The sequence below is a fragment of the Mustelus asterias genome, chromosome 17, assembly GCF_964213995.1.
Source record: "Mustelus asterias chromosome 17, sMusAst1.hap1.1, whole genome shotgun sequence".
NCBI classification, from domain to species: Eukaryota; Metazoa; Chordata; class Chondrichthyes; order Carcharhiniformes; family Triakidae; genus Mustelus; species Mustelus asterias.
Genome location: NC_135817.1, coordinates 63404198 through 63424805, shown reverse-complemented (window position 1 = coordinate 63424805; position 20608 = coordinate 63404198). Strand labels below are relative to the sequence as shown.

The following is a 20608-nucleotide window of genomic DNA, read 5'->3' as shown; positions in this document are numbered from 1 at the left end:
AATCATAGTAACCCTACAGTACAGAAAGAGGCCATTCGGCCCATCGAGTCTGCACCGACCACAATCCCACCCAGATATCTCTACATATTTTTAACCGCTAATCCCTCTAATCTACGCATCCCAGGACACTAAGGGGCAATTTTAGCATGGCCAATTAACCTAACCCGCACATCTTTGGACTGTGGGAGGAAACCGGAGCACCCGGAGGAAACCCACGCAGACACGAGGAGAATGTGCAAACTCCACACAGACAGTGACCCAAGCCGGGAATCGAACCCAGGTCCCTGGAGCTGTGAACCACTGTGCTACCGTGCCGCCCCAACTTCATTGCAGCCTACTTGTGACACTAATAAATAAACTTTAAACTGAAAACTTAGGGCACTAGATTACATGTGTATGTATTGGTGGGTTGTCCTTTCAAATAAAGCTACAAGGTTTAGCTTTTGAATCAATTCAGAACCACAATTTAAATAAATTTTATCCAGTGTTTAATAACTATTACCAAGCATTCCTTGACTTTCCTTTACCCTATGTTCTCCTGCAACATTTAATCTCCCTGGGGGTAACCATGAAGTGTTGCATGCTTTTGTTTCCTGCCTAGGTTTTAAAAGAGAGTGGAATTTTTGAATACACCTGGAAAGAACTAGAGATGTGGATGAAAGGTCTTTGGTCTGTTTCTGAATCAGAACAAGAGAGTGTCATTTTATTTCTTGAAAGAGTAAGTATGGATTATACTGATAGGTCTTGTATAATGTAAATAATAACTACTTGGAAATGCAACAATTAATACTTGCTCTTTAAGCGCTCAGCACTCAGTCCAATTCCACAATCAGTTAGAGTGGGAGATGATTTTGGTGGCAGGTCTGAGGTGATTTTATTTAAACCTCATTACTCTTTAACATTTATGTTGGTTGGAGCGGTTGTTCTGGAGATTAAGTGTCAGTCTCTGCTTTTTTGTTTAATTCATTCTTTGATTATAGGCATTGCTGACCAGACCAACATTTATTGCCCATCTCTAATTGCCCACAGCAATGTGGTGGTGAGTCGTCTTCTTAAACCACTGCAGTCCATGTGGTGTAGGTACACCCACAATGTTGTTAGAGAGGTCGTTCCAGAATTTTGAGTCAGCAACAGTGAAGGAACAGTGATATATTTCCAATATGGAACCTTGGTCTCCAAATTGAAATAAACCAAGGCCCCATTTCCCCCTCCAGTTTGATGTACATGATTCCATGACACTATTTACAGAATAGCAGGGGAATTCTCTCAATGTCATGGCCAACATATATCCCTCAACAAATACCACCAGAAACAGAGGATCTCAATCACAGTTGGTTGAATCTTGCTGTGCACTAATTGGTTGCTATGCACACCTACATCACAGCAATGATGGCACTCATATTTGACTCTTAAAACACTTTCCAATAACCTGAAATCATGGGAGTGATTCTCCCATCCCGCTATGCTAATTTGTTAACGCAGTGGGCCAGAAGATTCTCATGTCGGCCGATTCGTGGGGTTCGCACATTCGTTCCTGCCCCAATAGCGTCTCCCAGCGCCGGATTTCCGACAGTGTCACATCCGCATTGGAAATCGGCGGGGAGGTGCAAAGACCATTTAAATGGTCATTTTAATATCATTTAAATGTGATTAGCAAGTCCGCGACTGAAGTCTCCGGGCTGCCAGCATCCCCCCGCCAGAGTGGTTCACTCCACCGGGGATTACAGTAGTTCCCCACTAATGGGGAAATGGCGACCCGATCCTGCTGGAGTGAAGAGGGGAGGGGCAATCAGTGGGTTGGGCAGCGGGGTGGGTGCCCCCTGGGCATTGGCAGCTTGGCAGTGCCAACCTGAGCCCCCTGGCACTGCCCAAAAGGCAAAGTGCCAATCAGTGGGGGTGGAGGGTCCCGCTGCCACTCTGCAGACAGGATCGGTGAGGGAAGCCAGCGATCAGGGTGGACTGTGGGTGTGGGGATGGTTAGCCTGCTGTGGGGGCCAGGACTGCAGGGGGTCGGAATCGGGAGTTGGGGAGGTGCTGGGGGGAGGAGGTTCGGGGCTGCCCTGGAAATGGCTGTTGGGAGAGAGGGGGGTGGAGGGCGGTGTTGCGAGGGTGCTGGCCAGCAATCGGGAGGCTGGCAGTGTGGGGCTACTGTGCGTGCCCAATCTCGGCACTGATGGTTCGGCGCATGCGCAGTGGCCTCCTCAGCACTATGCTGCTGGCCTCCCGAGTGGGAATAAGCCCCACCCAGTGATATTTAATGATATCCATTGCACAGAGTGTGGGAGATTCTTCTCTGAACTCCCACTAGAATTTTTGGGGGAGAATTCGGCCCAAGAATGGTACTAAATAAATATAAGCGTTACAGGGTTGAGAAGTTTCCACCATTTGGTGCATTCCCAACATTGGTATTTCAGAAATCCGCCATTTTAGATATATGTTCTGACTTCCAAAGCTTATCCAAGGGGCTGAAAGCAAATTGTGACTCTGCTGTCTTGCAGTCAGATTGGGAACTGACTGCAGAGTTGTGATTGGAGGAGCAGCAAACGTGGGAGAGACAGAACTGCTCCTCCAATCACAGATTCTGTCTCTCTCAAGCTCACTGCTTCAACTCCTCCAATCACAGATTTCCTCCTCCTGCTCTAGGCACTCCTCCAGCGACCAGAGTCTATGATTGGAGGAGCAGCAAGGACAGGAGGATGGGAACCTGTGATTAGAGGCCAATGAACAATTAGTCTGGCTGGTCCTGCTGCCACCAGGCAGGAGATTTTCCATTGCACTGTCACCAATCGCTTTTCAACCAGCTGCTGAACAATGGGTTTGACCTGTTCAACATCTTGCGGGAGGCCAAGGAGAAGCAGAAAAAGAAAATGTAGGAGGGAGAGTCCGAAAGCCTGGAAGATCTCTGCCAGTAGCAAGGCCGAAGACAGGCCAGGGGGAGCCATTAGTCAACTTGGACCCGGCTGCTGCTCGTGCAGGTGGGACCTGGGCTCTTTGGCTAACCTTTCATCTTCTTGCAGTGATAGAGCCCGAGTAGTTTGCCGGATGTTGTTTTGATGGCAAGTGAAAAATGGAGAAAATTTGCAGAAGTGCCAATTTAGTTGGGATGGTTGGGGGATCCCAGCCTGGGACCCAAAAAGGAGCCAATGGGTTACTGGATAGTTGTCTGGATCCCTGTAAAAGAGCTGCCTACCAGTAAGCAGCTCTCATTAGAGTGAAAGCCCTAAGGGTAGATTCCTTCTGATTGTAAGGGACCTACGTTAGTCTTCACCAATCTTTTTCTCCTCACATTCCCATAGAAACTTTTACAAACAGTTGGTATGCTCCCTGTGAGAGGATCCATGCTGTAGGTAGTGTTGTATGATTGTACAGCCTGGTCATTCTTTCCTGTGGTGGCAAACACTGAGCCAGAAGCCTGTTTTCTCTCTCCACTAGTTTAGAGAAAAGTGCCCACACCGAAAGATCAGAAACCTGACAGAGTGGATATCTGTATCGCCCCTCTCCATGGCACTGGCCACTGGTGCTGTACCATCACCTGACTCCTTCGCTTGATATCATAAGAAATTGCAGCATTTAAAAACTACAGACTAACTGGATCCAACAAGTGAAGCAGTTAGCATGATGCCGCTGAGTGAAACTAATTAGATTTTCAGTTTCTCTTGACTTGAGATTGTATAATTTCACAAATATTTGTTTCCTTTTCCCATATGTGTTATTTTAGTTTATGCTTTGTGTGTTATTCCTAGGTTTTGATGCAGTTAATATCAAATCCATATCCTTACACAGACAGGATTTCAGATGTAATACGAGAAGCTAGCATGCTGCAAGCAGACCTTGGTGGACAGGACTTGGATACTGTCAGTTTGCCTATCTCGCATATTGATGGTGAGCAGGGAAGAAATTAAAGAAAAGTGCTGATGCTCTTACAGTAACTGCACAAAATACAACCAGCAAATCCAAACCGTTCTGAAAGTAAATGATAATTTAATCAGTCAGTTAAATGTTTCAACCAATAACGCTAGTTTCGGTGGAACGAAATGCATAGTTGAGACAGACCCTGGACTGGGGTTTTCCACTTCAGCATTTATAATACACTCCAGAACCAGATGTTAGAAAATTGTTCATACCCATAATCTTCTGACCATTATCATAGAATCACAGAAATGCTACAGTGCAGAAGGAGGCCATTCGGCCCATTGAGACTGCACCGTCAACAATCCCACCCCAGGCCCTATCCCCACAACCCAACACATTTACCCAGTTAATCCCCCTAACCTACACATCCCGGGACACTAAAGGGGCAATTTAGCATGGCCAATCAACCTAACCTGCACATCTTTGGACTGTGGGAGGAAACCAGAGTATTCGGAGGAAAACCACGCAGACACAGGGAGAATGTGCAACCTGCACACAGACTGTGACCCAAGCCAAGAATCGAACCCAGGTCCTTGAAGCTGTGAGGCAGCAGTGCTAACCACTGTGCCACCGTGCTTTAATGTTACTTTTCATGTTTCGCAAATGGCATGCAGTGGGGGTGCTGAATCTTTCCATGTACGTTTCTAGCATTTGCTGACCCCTTGAAGCAAACAATGCTGTTTTTGTGGTTAGCTGTTTATTTACATAAAGGTTGTTGTTAGCCCTGGTCAGTAAAACGCTTTCCCTCGAGAATTCCTGAAGACAAATCTTGCACAGTTAGAACTCCTTTTACTCCGACCCCAACCATGTACTTCATTCCTGACTTCAGAAGAGAGTGCCTCCTTATATAGGTGTAACAATTTTCTGCTTTCTACAGCAGTGATTTTGTGGATTTTCCGAGTCGCATTGCTGATAGGAACAATGTTGTGTTGTCGACTCACGTGTACTAACAATTGAAATAAGACCATCTATACCGCTTCTATAGAGGATGTTTTGCCCAGCAGAATGGAGACACTTTCATTCTGTCATCTGGGCTGAATTTGAACCTAGATTGTGAAGATGAAAACACCAATGTATAATCAAATCCCCTGCCAACTGTAGTGGTACAATTCTCATGTGAAGTACCCTATATTTATTCCCCATATGAAATTAATGTGCAAACTTCAACATAAGCTGTTCCTATAAATCAGCAGTGCCCTATTAATTTGAATGTATAATGAGGAATAAATTGTGCTAGAATAAATATCCCTGTAAAATGAACTTTGTCTAGCTAAGCTCTTGGAACTACCATGAACTGCACAAGGTCAAATGGAAGATTATTAAGCCAATTATATTCATTTCGTATGCAATGATTCTCCAACCGTTTCTTCTCCTTCAGATGTTCTGGATATGGTAGACGTTATGATGGAGACCAGTGAGGGTCTGGATGATGAGGTTGGGTTTACGCTGAACGAGGATATGATTGTACAGACCTTTCCTTTCAGTCCTGTGGTCGCAGCCGCTCTGGAAGTCAAGAACAAAATGATTTCAGGAAACTGTAGTGGAACAGGTGAACCGCTCGCTGAATGACCTTTTTGAAAAGAGCTTCACTGTGAATGGTGGAACTCCCTATCCCTCTGATTTTAATCTTGATATCTTTGTTGAAGTTTTGCATTTTTTACTGACACAAACACAAACGAGGTATTTTGATTGGAATCCCGGTGCGTATGCTCAATTTCGTTCACATAACATTCCAGATAACATCAAATTAACCCATCATGAAAGTGTATTTGATTTGATTTGTTATTGTCACATGTACTGGTATATAGTGAAAAGTAGTGTTTCTTGTGCGCTATACAGACAAAGCGTATCGTTCCTAGAGAAGGAAAGGAGAGGATGCCGAATGTAGTGTTACAGTCATAGCTAGGGTGTAGAGAAAGATCAACTTAATGCAAGGTAGGTCCATTCAAAAGTCTGATGGCAGCAGGGAAGAAGCTGTATGGAAGTGGACAGTTGTAGAAAGTGACAGGTGGAGTGATTTTGTTTTCTCTTCCCTCCCCATCTTATTCAAAATAGTTCCATGGATCCTTGTTGACAAGTCCTCAGGAGAAGGCCAGTCATGCCATCTCTCATGATTCAGAATTCAGCATCGTCCTTCTTTGCTCACTTTTATTGCCAGACTAGCTCAGAATTCCCACACAACTGTTGAAGTGGGTTATAGCATGTTATTTGGTTTTATCACTAACAATAGCAGCTAAGAAATATTTTTCAAAAACCAATACATTTGAATGAGTTTTAATGGGTGAGGTCTTTACTTTAGAGGTAATGTAATCTGACATCTTAAACCTGTCCCTCAGCCTCAATTGAATGGAACTATCAACTCCTCCCTCTGTGACTGGATCCTGAACTTCCTAACCCACAGACCTCAATCAGTATGGATAGGCAACAACACTCCTCCACGATCATCCTCAGCACTGGTACCCCACAAAGCCATGTTCTTAGCCCCTTACTATACTTATACACCTAATGATTATACCCCCATCAATTCGATTTTCAAGTTTGCTGATGACACCATCATAGTGGGTCGGATCTTAAACAATATTAAAACCGAGTACAGGAAAGAGCTAGAGCATCTGGTGAACTGGCGCGACGACAATAATCTCTCCCCCAATGTCAACAAGACAAAGAAGATAGTCATCGACGTAGTGGAAGACATGTCCCTGTCTTCATCAATGGGGATGAAGTAGAAATGGTCAAAAGCCTCAGGTTTTTAGGTGTCCAGATCACCAACAACCTGCCCTGGTCCCCCCATGCCAACACTATAGTCAAGAAAGGCCACCAACGCCTCTACTTTCTCAGAAGACTAAGGAAATTTGGCATGTCAGCTACGACTCTCACCAACCTTTGCAGATGCACCATACAAAGCATTCTTTCTGGTTGTATCACAGTTTGGTATGGCTCCTGCTCTGTCCAAGACCGCAAGAAACTACAAATGGTCGTGAACAAAGCCCAGTCCTTCACTCAAACCAGTGACCCACCCATTGACACTGTCTACACTTCGCGCTGCCTCGGCAAAGCAGCCAGCAAAATTAAGGACCTCACGCACCCCGGACATACTCTCTTCCACCTTCTTTCATCAGGAAAAGAATACAAAAGTCTGAGGTCGCGTACCAACCGACTCAAGAACAGCTTCTTCCCTACTGCCGTCAGACTTTTGAATAGACCTACCTCACGTTAAATTGATATTTCTCTACACCCTAGCTATGACTGTAACACTACAGTCAGCACTGTCTCCTTTTCTATGAGCGGTATGCTTTGTATAGCGTGCAAGAAACAATACTTCTCACTATGCTAATTCTTGTGACAATAATAAATCAAATCAAACTAAATCGGCAGCTGTCTCACTTACTGATCCCCATCTTACTGTGTGCTGTTTCAGATGCTGTTTTGAGATACCTTTTTGCTGTTACGACTGACATTCTACATGTTCAACAAGATCCATTGGCTTTGTGTCTAGTATTGCAGATGTATGACAAGGAATTGGATTCCTTGCCTGAAAACAAACCTGTGCACAAAATTAATCTCCAGCTGCATAAATATTACAGTCTTTGGATCCCACAGCAAGCCAAGGAAACGCTGGTAAGAATTGAATTCCACAAGAGTTCGCTCCAACAGTGGGGTTTGACACTTAATAGTGGAATCACTGGGTGCCCGTCTTGTTAGTATTAATATTAATTTCAAACTGCTTCCTTTATGGTTTACATATTGATTGTCAATGTGTGGATTCCTAGAAATGTCAGAGTTTTTATTGGCACTACAGAATCTATAATTTAATTTAATTTAATTATGTATGTTTTACTGTTAATAGGGTGGCACAGTGGTTAGCAGTGCTACCTCACAGCACCAGGGACCCCTGGGTTCGATTCCCGGCTTGGGTCACTGTCTGTGTGGAGTTTGCATGTTCTCCCCATGTCTGCGCGGGTTTCCTCTGGGTGCTCCGACTTCCTCCCACAGTCCAAAAGATGTGCTGGTTAAGTGCATTGGCCATGCTAAATTCTCCTTCAGTGTACAGGAGCTGGAGTGTGGTAGCTAGGGGATTTTAAGTAACTTCATTGCAGTGTTAATATAAGCCTACTTGTGACACTAATAAATAAACTTTAAAAAGATTTTTTTTGAACTTTAATACTCAGAGTCAATTAAGCAATAATCTTACCCTGTCTAAAGCTTTCTTTAGACATGGAATGCCTAAATCATGGAATGCTCGACATTTTGTTTTAGCGTTCCATTTGCTCTCCACCCCATTCACAGTACAGAAAGTCCACACTTCAAATTGTGGTTGTGTTTCTGAATTTTAATTTAAGCAAAACATCGGTTCCCATAGATATCACAGTTAAGATTGAAGTTAGGTTTTGTAGGACCTTCCTCATTAGAAAAACATTGAACATTACACCCTGTAGGTTGGAATTCCGACTTAGGGAGAAAGTAAAAAATAGGTACATTTTAAAATATAAAATGAAAATGTAACTTTCTAAGTACAGTACTTCCTGTTTGCTCACAAGCCTGCTTCCTGGGTCTTTCGCTCTCGGATTTTCCTGGTCACTACAGATCCTTCCTCATCACTGACCCTCTGCCTTGTGACCTTTCCCCGTCACTGACCCTCTGCCTGTGGCCTCTTCCCATCGCTGACACTCTGCCTTGTGCTCTCTCCCCATCACTGACCCTCTGCCTTGTGACCTTTCCCCGTCACTGACCCTCTGCCTGTGGCCTCTTCCCATCGCTGACACTCTGCCTTGTGCTCTCTCCCCATCTCTGACCCTCCGCCTTGTGACCTTTTCCTGTCCATGACCCTCCATCTTATGCTCTCTCCCTGTCCCTGACAGTCTGCCAACACCCCCCCACCCCCCACCTTGTGCTCTCTCTCCACCCCTAATCCTTTGCCTTCAGGCCTCTCTCCACCATCTATTGATTAAAGGACAGTTTATTTTATCTACGTAATTGATCAGTGTGTCAAGACCTGAATGAACCAAGGGTCCTCCAGCTAAGTATTAGAAAATTTTGTGCTCCTAAACTCACCGTTAAACTCTAGACAATACCTCCAAGTCTCTGACCTTGGGTTAAGTCAGTATGATGTCCTGCTTGACCACAAGTACAGTTTCCTTCTGCAAATCCGCAAATTTTTGAGAGTCAATTCAGGGCTGGGGAGTTAAAGGGGGAGGAGACAGAGCCTGGAATAGGAAACATTGTGGAAGTAGAAATGATCTTGGTGATGGAATGGATTTACATAGATAGATATGTAAATCCATTCCATCACCAAGATCATTTCTACTTCCACAATGTTTCCCATTTCAGGCTCTGTCTCCTCCCCCTTTAACTCCCCAGCCCTGAATTGACTCTCAAAAATGTCAATTATAAGTACCATAAATCCATACTCTATCAAAGTCCACATTCTCAACATCCTCACTCCACAGACTCCCCATTCCCCAGCATGTCAGTTTTTCATAATTCTGATCCTTATTTTCAAATTTCTCAATAGCTTTGTGAACTCCCCCAGCCTTATCTCTTCTTCCACCCCCCCCCCCTCCTCCCCCTCCTCCTCCTCGCAGCACTCCTCTAACACCGAATGTTTTCCTCACCCATCCTCCATTTGTTCCACCTTTTGGTTGCTTGTTCCACCACTACATCCCTAGTGTCTGGTAAACTTCCAATAAAACTCCAGCAATGGAGCAGAGGAAGCCTCGAGAAAATTCCCAGGCCAGGATTTTTGGAATGGTGGGGTTTCCCATCCTGCCATCTGAAGGGTCAGCGGAGAACACATCCCCACAACCACTTCACACTCCAGTGAGCGCTAATGGGTACAGACAGGACCTCCACTTCTCACTCAGGATGGAGGGAGCCTGCCTTGGAGAACTGCTGGCCAATCAGATTGACCAACAGCTCCCTGGTCCCTGCCAGCAGCAGCAGTGGGCAGGACTGGGACTGCAATCAGTCCCCGGAGCCTAAGCCCTAGGATCCCAGAAAGGGGGATCTCGCAGTGTGGAGAGGGTAGGGGGGACCTGGGGGTGTGGACAGTGGGGGATTGGTTTGTTCGGGGAGAGGAGATCTGGTGTTTACTGGACATGGTGTGTGTCGTCGTCTCTTTCCCCCCCCCCCCCCCGGCATCTTCCCACCCGAGGATTACAACCAATTATTTTCAGGCTTTCCCCATATTCGGGAACTACTTCTGCCAGCCTAAAATTGGGGCTGGCTTCCCCTGAGGGCTCGTCCACCCTGGAGTGGGTAGGAATCCAGCCACAATCCCATCTGTGCTTTTTCACGCTCAGCACCAACCCTCGTCGCCCACAAACCCCCCCGGCGGGGGAACATGAAGTTCATGCCCTAGTTGCAATCTAGGCCGACAGTTCAATTAATTATTGAAGAAATGCATGACTGTTGGAGGTGCTGTCTTCTGCAAGAGTTGTTAAATCAATGCCTGATTTACCATCCCGGGTGAAATGGATCCCAATTCACTCTTCAAAGGTGGATAGGAGCTGTCTCCCGGGGTGTTCTAATGAAAATGCATCCTTCAACTAACATCAGCACAAAAATTCCGGACCGGATTCCCCCCGCCCCTTCCCTCATGGCGGGTTTTCCAGTGGTGAGCCTGGATTGCTATTGGTTGGTGGGATCCCAAGTGGCGCAATCGGCGAGAAGCACAAATGGCCATTGACTGGCAGGACTGAAAGATCCTACTGGCCTCCAATAGCCAGCAACGTCCGCTGTCAGAAAACCTGCTGTGAGGGGTTTGGAGGGATGTGGCTGGTGAAAATCCCAGCCCTGGTCATTTATCTCATTGCTGTTTGTGGGACTTTGCTATGTAACGTGGCCACTGCATTTCCCTACAGCAACACCAATGCCTCACAAAGTAAGTTACTGGCTGTGATAGAGAATCATAGAATCCCTACAGTGCAGAAGGAGGCCACTTGGCCCATCAAGTCTGCACCAACTACAATCCCGCCCAGGCCCTATCCCTGTAGCTCCACATATTTATCCTGCTAATTTACACTGGCACTGAGGGCCAATTTAGCGTGGCCAATCTACCGACCCTGCATATCTTTGGATGGTGGGAGGAAACTGTAGCACCCAGTGGAAACCCACGCAGACACGGGGAGAACGTGCAAACTCCACACAGACAGTGACCTAAGGCCGGAATCAAACTCTGATCCCTGGCGCTGTGAGGCAGCAATGCTAACCACCATGCCGCCTAAGATGTGCTTTGCTACATCCTGAGATCATGTAAAACAACGGCCGGGATTCTCCCAAAAAAATTCCAAGTGCTGAATTTGTGTAAAACCTGGAGTAACTTCCGCTGGTTTTTTTCAGTGGGATTTTCAAAATGAATCTCCCACACTCTGTGCTCTGCAGAGTGCCCTAGCACGAATCATGATAAAAATTAGTGGGCGTGACCTATTCCCGCTGGAGAGGCCGACAGCATAGCACTGAGTGAGCCATTGCGCAAGCGCTGATTCCCCCCCCCCCCCCCCCCCCCCCCCCCCCCCCACGGCATGCCAATCCACCCACCCACCCCGATGGCCAGTCCCAATCGCTGTCCCCCCTCCCTCTGTCACCGATCCCAAGTGGCAACAGGGTCCCCCACCCCCACCGATCTACCCTCCCCCATAGGCGCTGCCCCCTTGGCACTGCCCAATGCCCGGTGAGTAGTGCCAACATGCCATCTGGGCATTACCACTTTGCCCCTTGGGCAGTGCTGGGGACGGGCTGGCACTGCCCATCTGACAATGCCCAAGCGGCACCCTTCCTTAACTCTGGCCTCCGGGAGAGGACTCCATAGCCCCCCCTTTACTCCAGCGATGTCAGGCTGCCAGCTCTCTGTTAGTGGGGAGCTGTTATAAACCCCGCTGGAGTGAACCACTCCTGGCAGGTGGGGGCAGAGGCTAGCAGGCCTGGAGACTTCAGTCCCGGGCTCACTAATGATATTAAAATGAAGATTTAAATATTTTAACCAGCTCCGTGCAGATTTCTGGCGTGGAGCTCACGACGCCAGAAATCCGGGGCCCGGAGACGTGCAGAGGCCATGGTGCCCAGCGGAGAGCCCACTAAACAGCCTTTGCTTAGGTCTCCAGCAGCGAGCTGGGAGAATTACCCCCAACATATAAATGCATTGCATCTGAAGAATTCAAGCAAAATTTTTAACTGTTTCAACAAAGTGGGAGCATTGTTTTTAAACTTTAAGTTATTCATTATAAATGCCGGGAAAGAATTTACATTATGCACCGTGGGAAATAAAATCATAAACCTGTTCTTAAGGTAAAACACTCTCCAACTGTGCTAAAAGATCTGAAGATGCAGGAAATGGTTTTTGTTGCGGTATGTTCATGTCTTAATGAATCGCAAAAACCAACTTTTTTTTGTCTTGGAACTTGCCCACAGTTTGAACAGTTTGGTTCAGATGCAACTAATTCAGCACCGTTGAAAGATGTTACGTTCTGCAGTCTTCTAATGGGTGTGTATGAAATGGGAGCCAGCAGCCTCCTAAATGGTGAGGTGAAAGAAGATTTGAAGCAAGCAATTACAAAACTGCATCTCTGCGATCTAGTTCTGGCTGTGAAGCAGGTGATTTTGTACATCCGAACCTCCGTGGAGAACTTTCGAAAAGTGAGTGTGGTATTTGTTACCAGGATAACTGGGGAAAAGAATGTGTTTAGATCCAGTGATTATCTGTCCATTTAATGTTGTAATAACTTCCCCGCAGTATCTTACACTAGGCCTGCCTTGAAAATAAAAATATGAAATGCTGGAAGTATTCAGCAATGATGCGGAGATGCCGGCGTTGGACTGGGGTAAACACAGTAAGAAGTCCAACAGGTTTATTTGGTAGCAAAAGCCATTGGCTTTCGGAGCGCTGCTCCTTCGTCAGGTAAGTGGGAGTTCTGTTCACAAACGGTATATAAAGACACAAACTCAATTTACAAAATAATGGTTGGAATGCGAGTCTTTATAGGTAATCAAGTCTTAAAGGTACAGACAATGTGAGTGGAGAGCGCGTTAAGCACAGGTTAAAGAGATGTGTATTGTCTCCAGACAGGACAGTTAGTGAGATTTTGCAAGCCGTCGTGGGGGTTACAGATAGTGTGACATGAACCCAAGATCCCAGTTGAGGCCGTCCTCATGTGTGCGGAACTTGGCTATCAGTCTCTGCTCAGCGACTCTGCGCTGTCGTGTGTCGTGAAAGCCGCCTTGGAGAACGCTTACCCGAAGATCAGAGGCCGAATGCCCGTGACCGCTGAAGTGTTCCCCAACAGGAAGAGAACACTCTTGCCTGGTGATTGTCGAGCGGTGTTCATTCATCCGTTGTCGTAGCATGGTCTCCCCAGTGTACCACTGCTGCCCGACCTGCTGAGCATTTCCGTCGTTTCCTGATTATGTCTCAGATTTTCAGCATCCACAGCATTTTACTTTTGTATTGCTGCTTACTTCCAATAGGAAAAGAGGATCGCCCCTTGGTTCTGCTTATTTTAAAGCACATCACAAGATTTTCCTTTGAAAGCATTCTGCTCTCAAATCAAGAGTTGCAAGAAATGCTGATTTAGTTAATTTGTTTAAGAGAAGTATTGGAAATTCGAATGCAAAATTACATTATTTACTGTCCCCTGGGCATAAATATTGCTGATAAAGTAATTATTCTACTTGGAGTACCAAGTGTTTGAAAAGCACTATATAAAATGCAAATTCTTGCTATTGAAAATAGATAGTTTCACATGAGCTTACAGAGAGAATACTGTACACATATAATGTGTAAGGGTCAGGTTGGCTCCAATTGGAACAACACTCCTGTAGTATTTACATGGTTGCGGGGGGGCAGCAGTGTACCGTTTCAGTCTGTGAGATGGCCTATGTGACAGTCCAAAGATGTGCGGGTTAGGTTGATTGGCCAGGTTAAAAATTGCCCCTTAGAGTCCTGAGATGTGTAGGTTGGAGGGATTAGCGGGTAAATATGTGGGGGTAGGGCCTGGGTGGGATTGTGGTCGGTGCAGACTCGATGGGCCGAATGGCCTCCTTCTGCACTGTCGGGTTTCTATGATTTCTATGATGTGTATTATATTGTGTAAAAACTGATCGATGATTTCTGAGGAAGGATGTTCTTCCTCTCGCAGGAGGGCAGCGAAGGTTTACCAGGCTGATTCTGGGGATGGCAGGACTGATATATGAGGAGAGATTGACTAGGTTAGGATTGTTTTCGCTGGAGTTCAGACGAATAAGGGGGGAATCTTATAGAGACATATAAAATTCTAACAGGTCTAGACTTGATAGGTGCAGGGAGGATGTTCCCAATAGCGGGGGAGTCCAGAACCAGGGATCAGAGTCTGAGCATTCAGGGTAGACCATTTAGGACGGAGGTAAGGAGACATTTCTTCACCCAAAGAGTGGTGAGCCTGTGGAATTCATTACCACAGGAAGTAGTTGATGCCAAAACACTGAATGTATTCAAGAGTCAGCTGGATATAGCACTTGGGGCAAATGGGATCAAAGGTTATGGGGGAAAAGCAAGATTAGGCTATTGAGTTGGATGATCAGCCATGGTCGTAATGAATGGCCGAGCAGGCTCGAAGGGCCAAATGGCCTCCTCTTGTTCCTATCTTTTATGTTTCTATGAAATGTCTGCCTGTGTTCTATGTCTAGTGACCTATCTCCTATCTATAAAACATTTCTCAAAGCCCTTTTGACATGGCCCTAAAGAAAGTGCAGCACTTTCCACAATATCACCTTTGGCACCTTGACTTTCAGTGACATTTTTAGTTCTTTCCTGCTCAGTATGATTCGAACTATCTATTCACAATGGGGAGTGAATGCATAAAACGTTACAATCATTTAGATCAGGCAGAATGGTCCAGTAGATCTTATCCTGTTGATCATTTGTTGTGTGTTTGTATATAAAACAGTTAATAGCAAACAGTCAGGTTGGATTCACACTTAGAACTCAGGTGACACACTGCATCACTCAATCCGGCCACGTGCCAGCAATTGATTGTGAAAATTCACTAATTTTTCTACAAGATGTTCATTGGACTTTTGAGGGTTTTATTTTTAGTCATTGCTCCTGTGATTTTGTGCTCATTAGTATTTCACTGTCCATATGTTGAAGATGCCTAAAACAGCATCTCTGTCAGTAGTGCAGCCTGCCATTGGTCTTGTGATTCTTCAGTGTGTTGGACCAGAACTTCGGGAGTATGTCAGTTGTCTCAAAGCAGTGTTATTACTCCTGAAAATGTTCCCCACTTAGCAATTTTGGTAATAATTCTGAGGAATAAATAGGAGCTGAAGAATAATTACTTCATTAGTAACCATTTTGTAATTCCTTGAAGAATACAGTTTGTTTTTTTAAATCACCCTTCAACTTGTTATTAGTCTGTTTGTTATTTCAGCTGGGACGAGGCATTGGATTAGCACTGATCGGACTATTTATGGATCTCTTAAAATTGCTATTACGGAGATGTGAACAGATTGATGATACCATTGAGACTAAATTTATTAATGAAGGTGAAACTGAGCTTTTCATCGACATTGATTCAATCATGGATGGAGAACTAATGAAGGATCAGGTAATCCCTCAGAGTACTTTGTTCTGTTTCTACATTGAGGCTTTTGTGTCTTTATGGTTAAAGTGCAATTTTCCACATGTTGAAGAGACCCAAAATAGCATCTCTGGCCGGAATCATACTGCAAGAAAAGGCCCTTTGGCCCATCAGGTCTGCACCCACACATGTGAAACACCTGACCTCCCACCTAATCCCATTTATCAGCACTTGGCCCATAGCCTTGAATGTTATGACGTGCCAAGTGCTCATCCAGGTACTTTTTAAAGATTTGCAAGGCAACCCTCCTCTACCACCCTCCTAGGCAGTGCATTCCAGACCATCACCACCCTCTGGGTAAAAAAGATTTTCCTCACATCACATCTAAACCTCCTGCCCCTCACCTTGAACTTGTGTCCCCTCATGACTGACCCTTCAACTAAGGGGAACAGCTGCTCCTCATCCACTCTGTCCATGCCCCTCATAATCTTGTACGCAAATTTTCAGGCTGTTCTCGCCTGCGGGATCTTTCAGTCCCGCTGATGGCGAACCCCTGCCGTGGGTTTCCCGGCAGTGTGGGTGCATTGAATAGGAAACCCCGGTGACAGCGCCAGCCAGTGGGGGGGGCTGCCTCTGCCACGAAACATGCCACACGGGCACACGGAAATTCCCGCCCTCTGTCTGTAGTGCAGCCTATGAATGGTCTCAGTCGAGGGATGATTTATGTCATATGAGAGTATTCTTTTGAGAATGTATGTTTTAAAATCATGGCTGTGTTGGTATTGTTTTTCTTGCTAACTTTTTCCTGTCTAAACCCCTGTTGAATTCTTGTGGGAATGTAAAGGCGAGTTGCCCTATTTGACCACAGGGATGCCTTGATTGTTGCTGAACTTGACCCCACCCAGTATTCAGAAATGGGAACTTTAGTAGGACTTGCAGGATAATCATTTGGAAACCTACATGATTTTCTTTCCATTACCGATCTAGAGGCTTTGGGTTCAAGGCCTCTATTGTTTCCCTAACTAAAATGACCTAACTGCACAAACTTGATAATCAAACCTGGAGCATCCTTGGTATGAGTTAAGGGAGAAAATGGATGCTTTGAATTTCCTGAATTCTCCTTTCAGAGGTTACCAGACTGAAGAGATTGTGTTTACATAAAGGTTAGAGGACACCATCTATACCCTGGATTTCTTTTTGGCTTTCAATGCTTCAAAGTCGCTGGGAGGAAAGATTTTCTTAAAGTTGTACAGTGCTGGGTAGTGATGGAGTCAGTGATTAATATCATTGCTATTTCCGGAAATAAAGCCAACAAGGTAGGTTAATTATCTGAAAGAGGAAAAAATAGGCTGATATTTCTGATGGGACTCTGTCAGAGTAGGTTGAGTATGTTGAATCTAATAAAATAGTCCACCTGAAATTTTAATTTGCCTTTTCCTTTGGAATGCTATCCTAATTATAAGCATTTGCAACATTTTCTATTCCCACTTTAGTTTTCACTGCTTATTGTTAAAGAGTGAGACATGTTGGCGAAGCTTTGACTCATCAGGACATACCAAGAATGCCAAATTTCAAACCATCACAACATTTTATGCCAGAGGAGAAAACAGTGCTGATTGATAGGCCGAGACATTGTCATGGAGAAAGCAATGGGAACTATAAGTTCCCCGAGCTCCCAGGTAATTAAAAAAGCATAAAGCTTGATTATATTCCTTTTGTTTGCAGAGAATGGGTCCTAATGTATGAATGTTGTCACTTCCACCAGTATAAATGAGTCATGTTACAAACTCGACTGATTATCTTGATTTACTTTGATTTATTATTGTCACATGTATTAGTATACAGTGAAAAGTATTGTTTCTTTCACGCTATACAGACAAAGCATACTATATCATATCTTAAATTGGTTGTTAGTGATAGTTCTCTGCAAACAAAAGGAATATGTTGAAGTCTTGTGCCTTCTTTATGAATTCCTCAGGAGCTTGGGGAGCCTATAGTTCCCCCTTGCTTTCTCCATGGCAATGCTTTGAGCAATTAGAGTCGACTTGCCAACCAATCAGCACCCTTCAGTCTTGTTGTGATTGTTTGAAATTTGGCATTCCTGTGTTTGTCCTGATAAATGCAAGGCAACAAACCTTGGCAAAATGTCGGCCTTTTCAGCAATATTCAAGTTCTGTCCTACCAAACAACTGGTTCACTGTTGATGTTGTGTCTTTAATCTTCCACTGTTAATTTCAGGTTCTGGAAAGCATGTTGTTGGCAATTTTTAAACACCCGACACTGGAACAGTGGTTCTTGGCTTTGGAATTACAGACCCCACCACTGCATAGCCTGAACCCCGTCAGTTTCAAAATGCTGTCAGCCCACCTTACTTCTGGCACCTTGAACCTCCTCCAGCAGAGTGCCCCATCGTTGCATAGACTTGGCCGCACGAATATACTGTTAACTTATTTTAAAGCTATAGCAGAAGGTGCATTGAAGGAACTTGAAATGAAAAAGATAGCCAAGGAGAAATCAACAGTGGGGAATAAGAAGTCCTTACCTTTAGAAGGCCTGGACATTTTGCATGGCTACATGGACACAGCTCAGCTCAAAGAGGTTGTGGCATCCATGTTGGAACTCTCAGAAGAGCTTTTGGTCATTCCAAGTGAACCTGAGAATGGCGGCGATGGAACGAAACAGTTAAGCATGTATGGCAAGACTTTGGTCAAAATCCTTACAGAAAATAACCAGGAGACTCCAGACAGAGGCGAGCTCATGCTGTCATGCAACCATTTCAGTGCTTTAGGAGCACTCTTGCAGTCCTCCAACAGCGAAGAGTTGATGAAGGTTCTTCTTGGAGCCCTAGAGAAAGAACCAATCTACGCACAGCTCATTGGGTCAGATGTATTTGCTCATTGCTTGAATCACATGACTGAAACTTCCCTCTCTATTTGCAAGCTCCTCATTCAGCATGGTAGGACTCACCTTTTACAGTTGGAACTTTGGTGCTTAGATGCAGGGAGAATTAAATATCTCCGGAAAAATGTGGGAGTTTACCTTTCACTTCTTGGCACGTATCTGCAGTACCGAGGAAAGAATGACTATGCCCGACCAAAGAAAGGTGATTAGCTTTTTAGTATGTATAATATATAATGTTCTATTACTATTCTTCTCTCTCCCTCTTAAGTCTGCCTCGCTTATTTCAGGGAAAATTATTAAAATGGTGGCTGTGATGAAAATCTTTCGGGTTCTCTTGTTGCCATTAACGTTTTGCAAAGGCCATGATCGAAATGTTTTAATTTGTTATTGACAGTAAGTTGTTGCTGCAGCCACTGGTCGTGTACCATTTCTCCTGATGTATAAACTGACTCACTCTCCAGGCCTCAGAGGGCTATGAGTTGGGTTGATGGGGGATATGGGCCGGGGTTTTATGGCCTTGCTCGTCCCGAAACCGTAAAATCCCGCCCTGAGGTCAACAGACCTTTCCATGGTCCACCCTTCACCCGCTCCGATTCCTGTGGCGGGCGGGACGGTAGAATTCCGGCCATGGTGTGTCTTGCTAACTTTGCCACAGTTGATTGCTGTTCTTGTGTGCAAGGCGTGCAGACGTAGCAGATCCATTGGATTGTCTCAAGCTGTAATTTCTCAAACTGATGTTATTCTTGGCAGTGAAAGTGAACCTTCAGTGATAAATCTTATCTGAAATGCTTATCTGAAATTGGAAGTGGCTTCAATAAAAATGTACTCCAGATGAACTTTTGTCATGCCCCAGTCGTTGCAGATGGTGCTGCCTCTGCAGAAATAACAAAATGGAACATTGAAACAAACCAGTATTAAATTGACACCTTTGTGACATACCCAGTAGGACCAAGTAATCCACTCAACTCTTTGGCAGGGTCTAAAGATGTCTTCTTGTCCTAATTTAGTACTTGCAGACGTCCTGATGGTTATCAGACAGGCCTTATGGAAGAAACTCGTGAGCTCCATTGCTTCAGATGACCCGTCTGATGAACTTGATTTGCAGATGCAAATGCTTGCCAGATTGACACAGCTATTGTCGTCACGTGAGGATGTGTCGTGTATAATGGAACAGCTACCCACAGTGCTGGAGAAAACAACAAACTCTTCAAGGTAGATTCCTTCATTTTCTTTCCAACAATGATGTGCATTCACATAGTGCCTTTAATAGAGAAGCATCCCAAAGCGACATAAGGAAACAATACTGAATCAAAGAAGGAGGGTTGCCTAAAATGTTGGGTGGGAGAATGGATGTTGAGGAGGCTCTTTAGAAATGGGTTAGGGTAGAGACGTTGAGGGGTGTATATAAGGAATTTCGAACACTGAATCCATGCACCTGAAGTCACTGAAATTCCGATATTCCTTTTCGTGGTTTATGGTTCTCGATACAACTGAATTTTCTGCTCCATTTGAAGGGATGGGGGAGAGGTTAGTATCATTAATGTCATTTTTGCATCGGTCCATAAATGATTCTAAAGTGTTCTATGGGTTCTTAACTGTATTTTTCAGTTTGTGGATTTCATGAAACCTTGATAGAACAAATGAATGAATTAATTGCATTTATGGAGCAGCTTTTATATGTCCCATTGCACTTTTCCAGCCAATTAACTATCTTTGAAGACTAGTCTCTGTTGCAATGTAGGAAATAACCAGCAGCAGGCTTGAACACGGCAAGTTCCCACAAACAGCAGCATGGTAGCACAGTGGTTAGCACTGCAGCTGACAGCGGGACCTGGGTTCAATTCCCAACTTAGGTCACTGTCTGTGTGGAGTTTGCACGTTCTCCCCATGTCTGCGTGGGTTTCCTCCAGGTGCTCTGGTTTCCTCCCACAGTCTGAAAGATTTTCTGGTTAGTTGATTGACCCGAACAGGCATCGGAGTGTGGTGACAAGGGGAATTTCACAGTAACTTCATTGCAGTGTTAATGTAAGCCTTACTTGTGACTACTAAATAAACTTTAACAGCAATGAAAGAAATGACACGTAATTTGTTTTGGGTGTCAATTGAGGGATAAATGTTGACCAGGACATAGTGAGAACTACCACCACCACCCCCACCCCCCCCCCCTCCGGCCCCCCGCAGTACTACTTGAGTGTAGTACCACAGACATTTTTGTGTACACTTATAGAGGGGCCAGAGTTTAACAT

The 20608-nt window shown here is 44.9% G+C and overlaps 1 protein-coding gene across 2 annotated transcripts in view; it reads left to right on the top strand.

The window, feature by feature from the left end:
* The window catches only part of urb1 (URB1 ribosome biogenesis homolog), a 105474-nt gene that overhangs the window by 37584 nt on the left and 47282 nt on the right, over window positions 1–20608 (top strand). For both annotated transcript variants that reach the window (XM_078232825.1, XM_078232826.1), the window contains exons 16-23: window positions 602–718; window positions 3744–3882; window positions 5291–5461; window positions 7331–7530; window positions 12319–12543; window positions 15312–15488; window positions 17700–18564; window positions 19370–19574. In XM_078232825.1, the coding sequence (XP_078088951.1) occupies window positions 602–718; window positions 3744–3882; window positions 5291–5461; window positions 7331–7530; window positions 12319–12543; window positions 15312–15488; window positions 17700–18564; window positions 19370–19574 (2099 nt within the window). The remainder of the gene's footprint in view (window positions 1–601; window positions 719–3743; window positions 3883–5290; window positions 5462–7330; window positions 7531–12318; window positions 12544–15311; window positions 15489–17699; window positions 18565–19369; window positions 19575–20608) is intronic.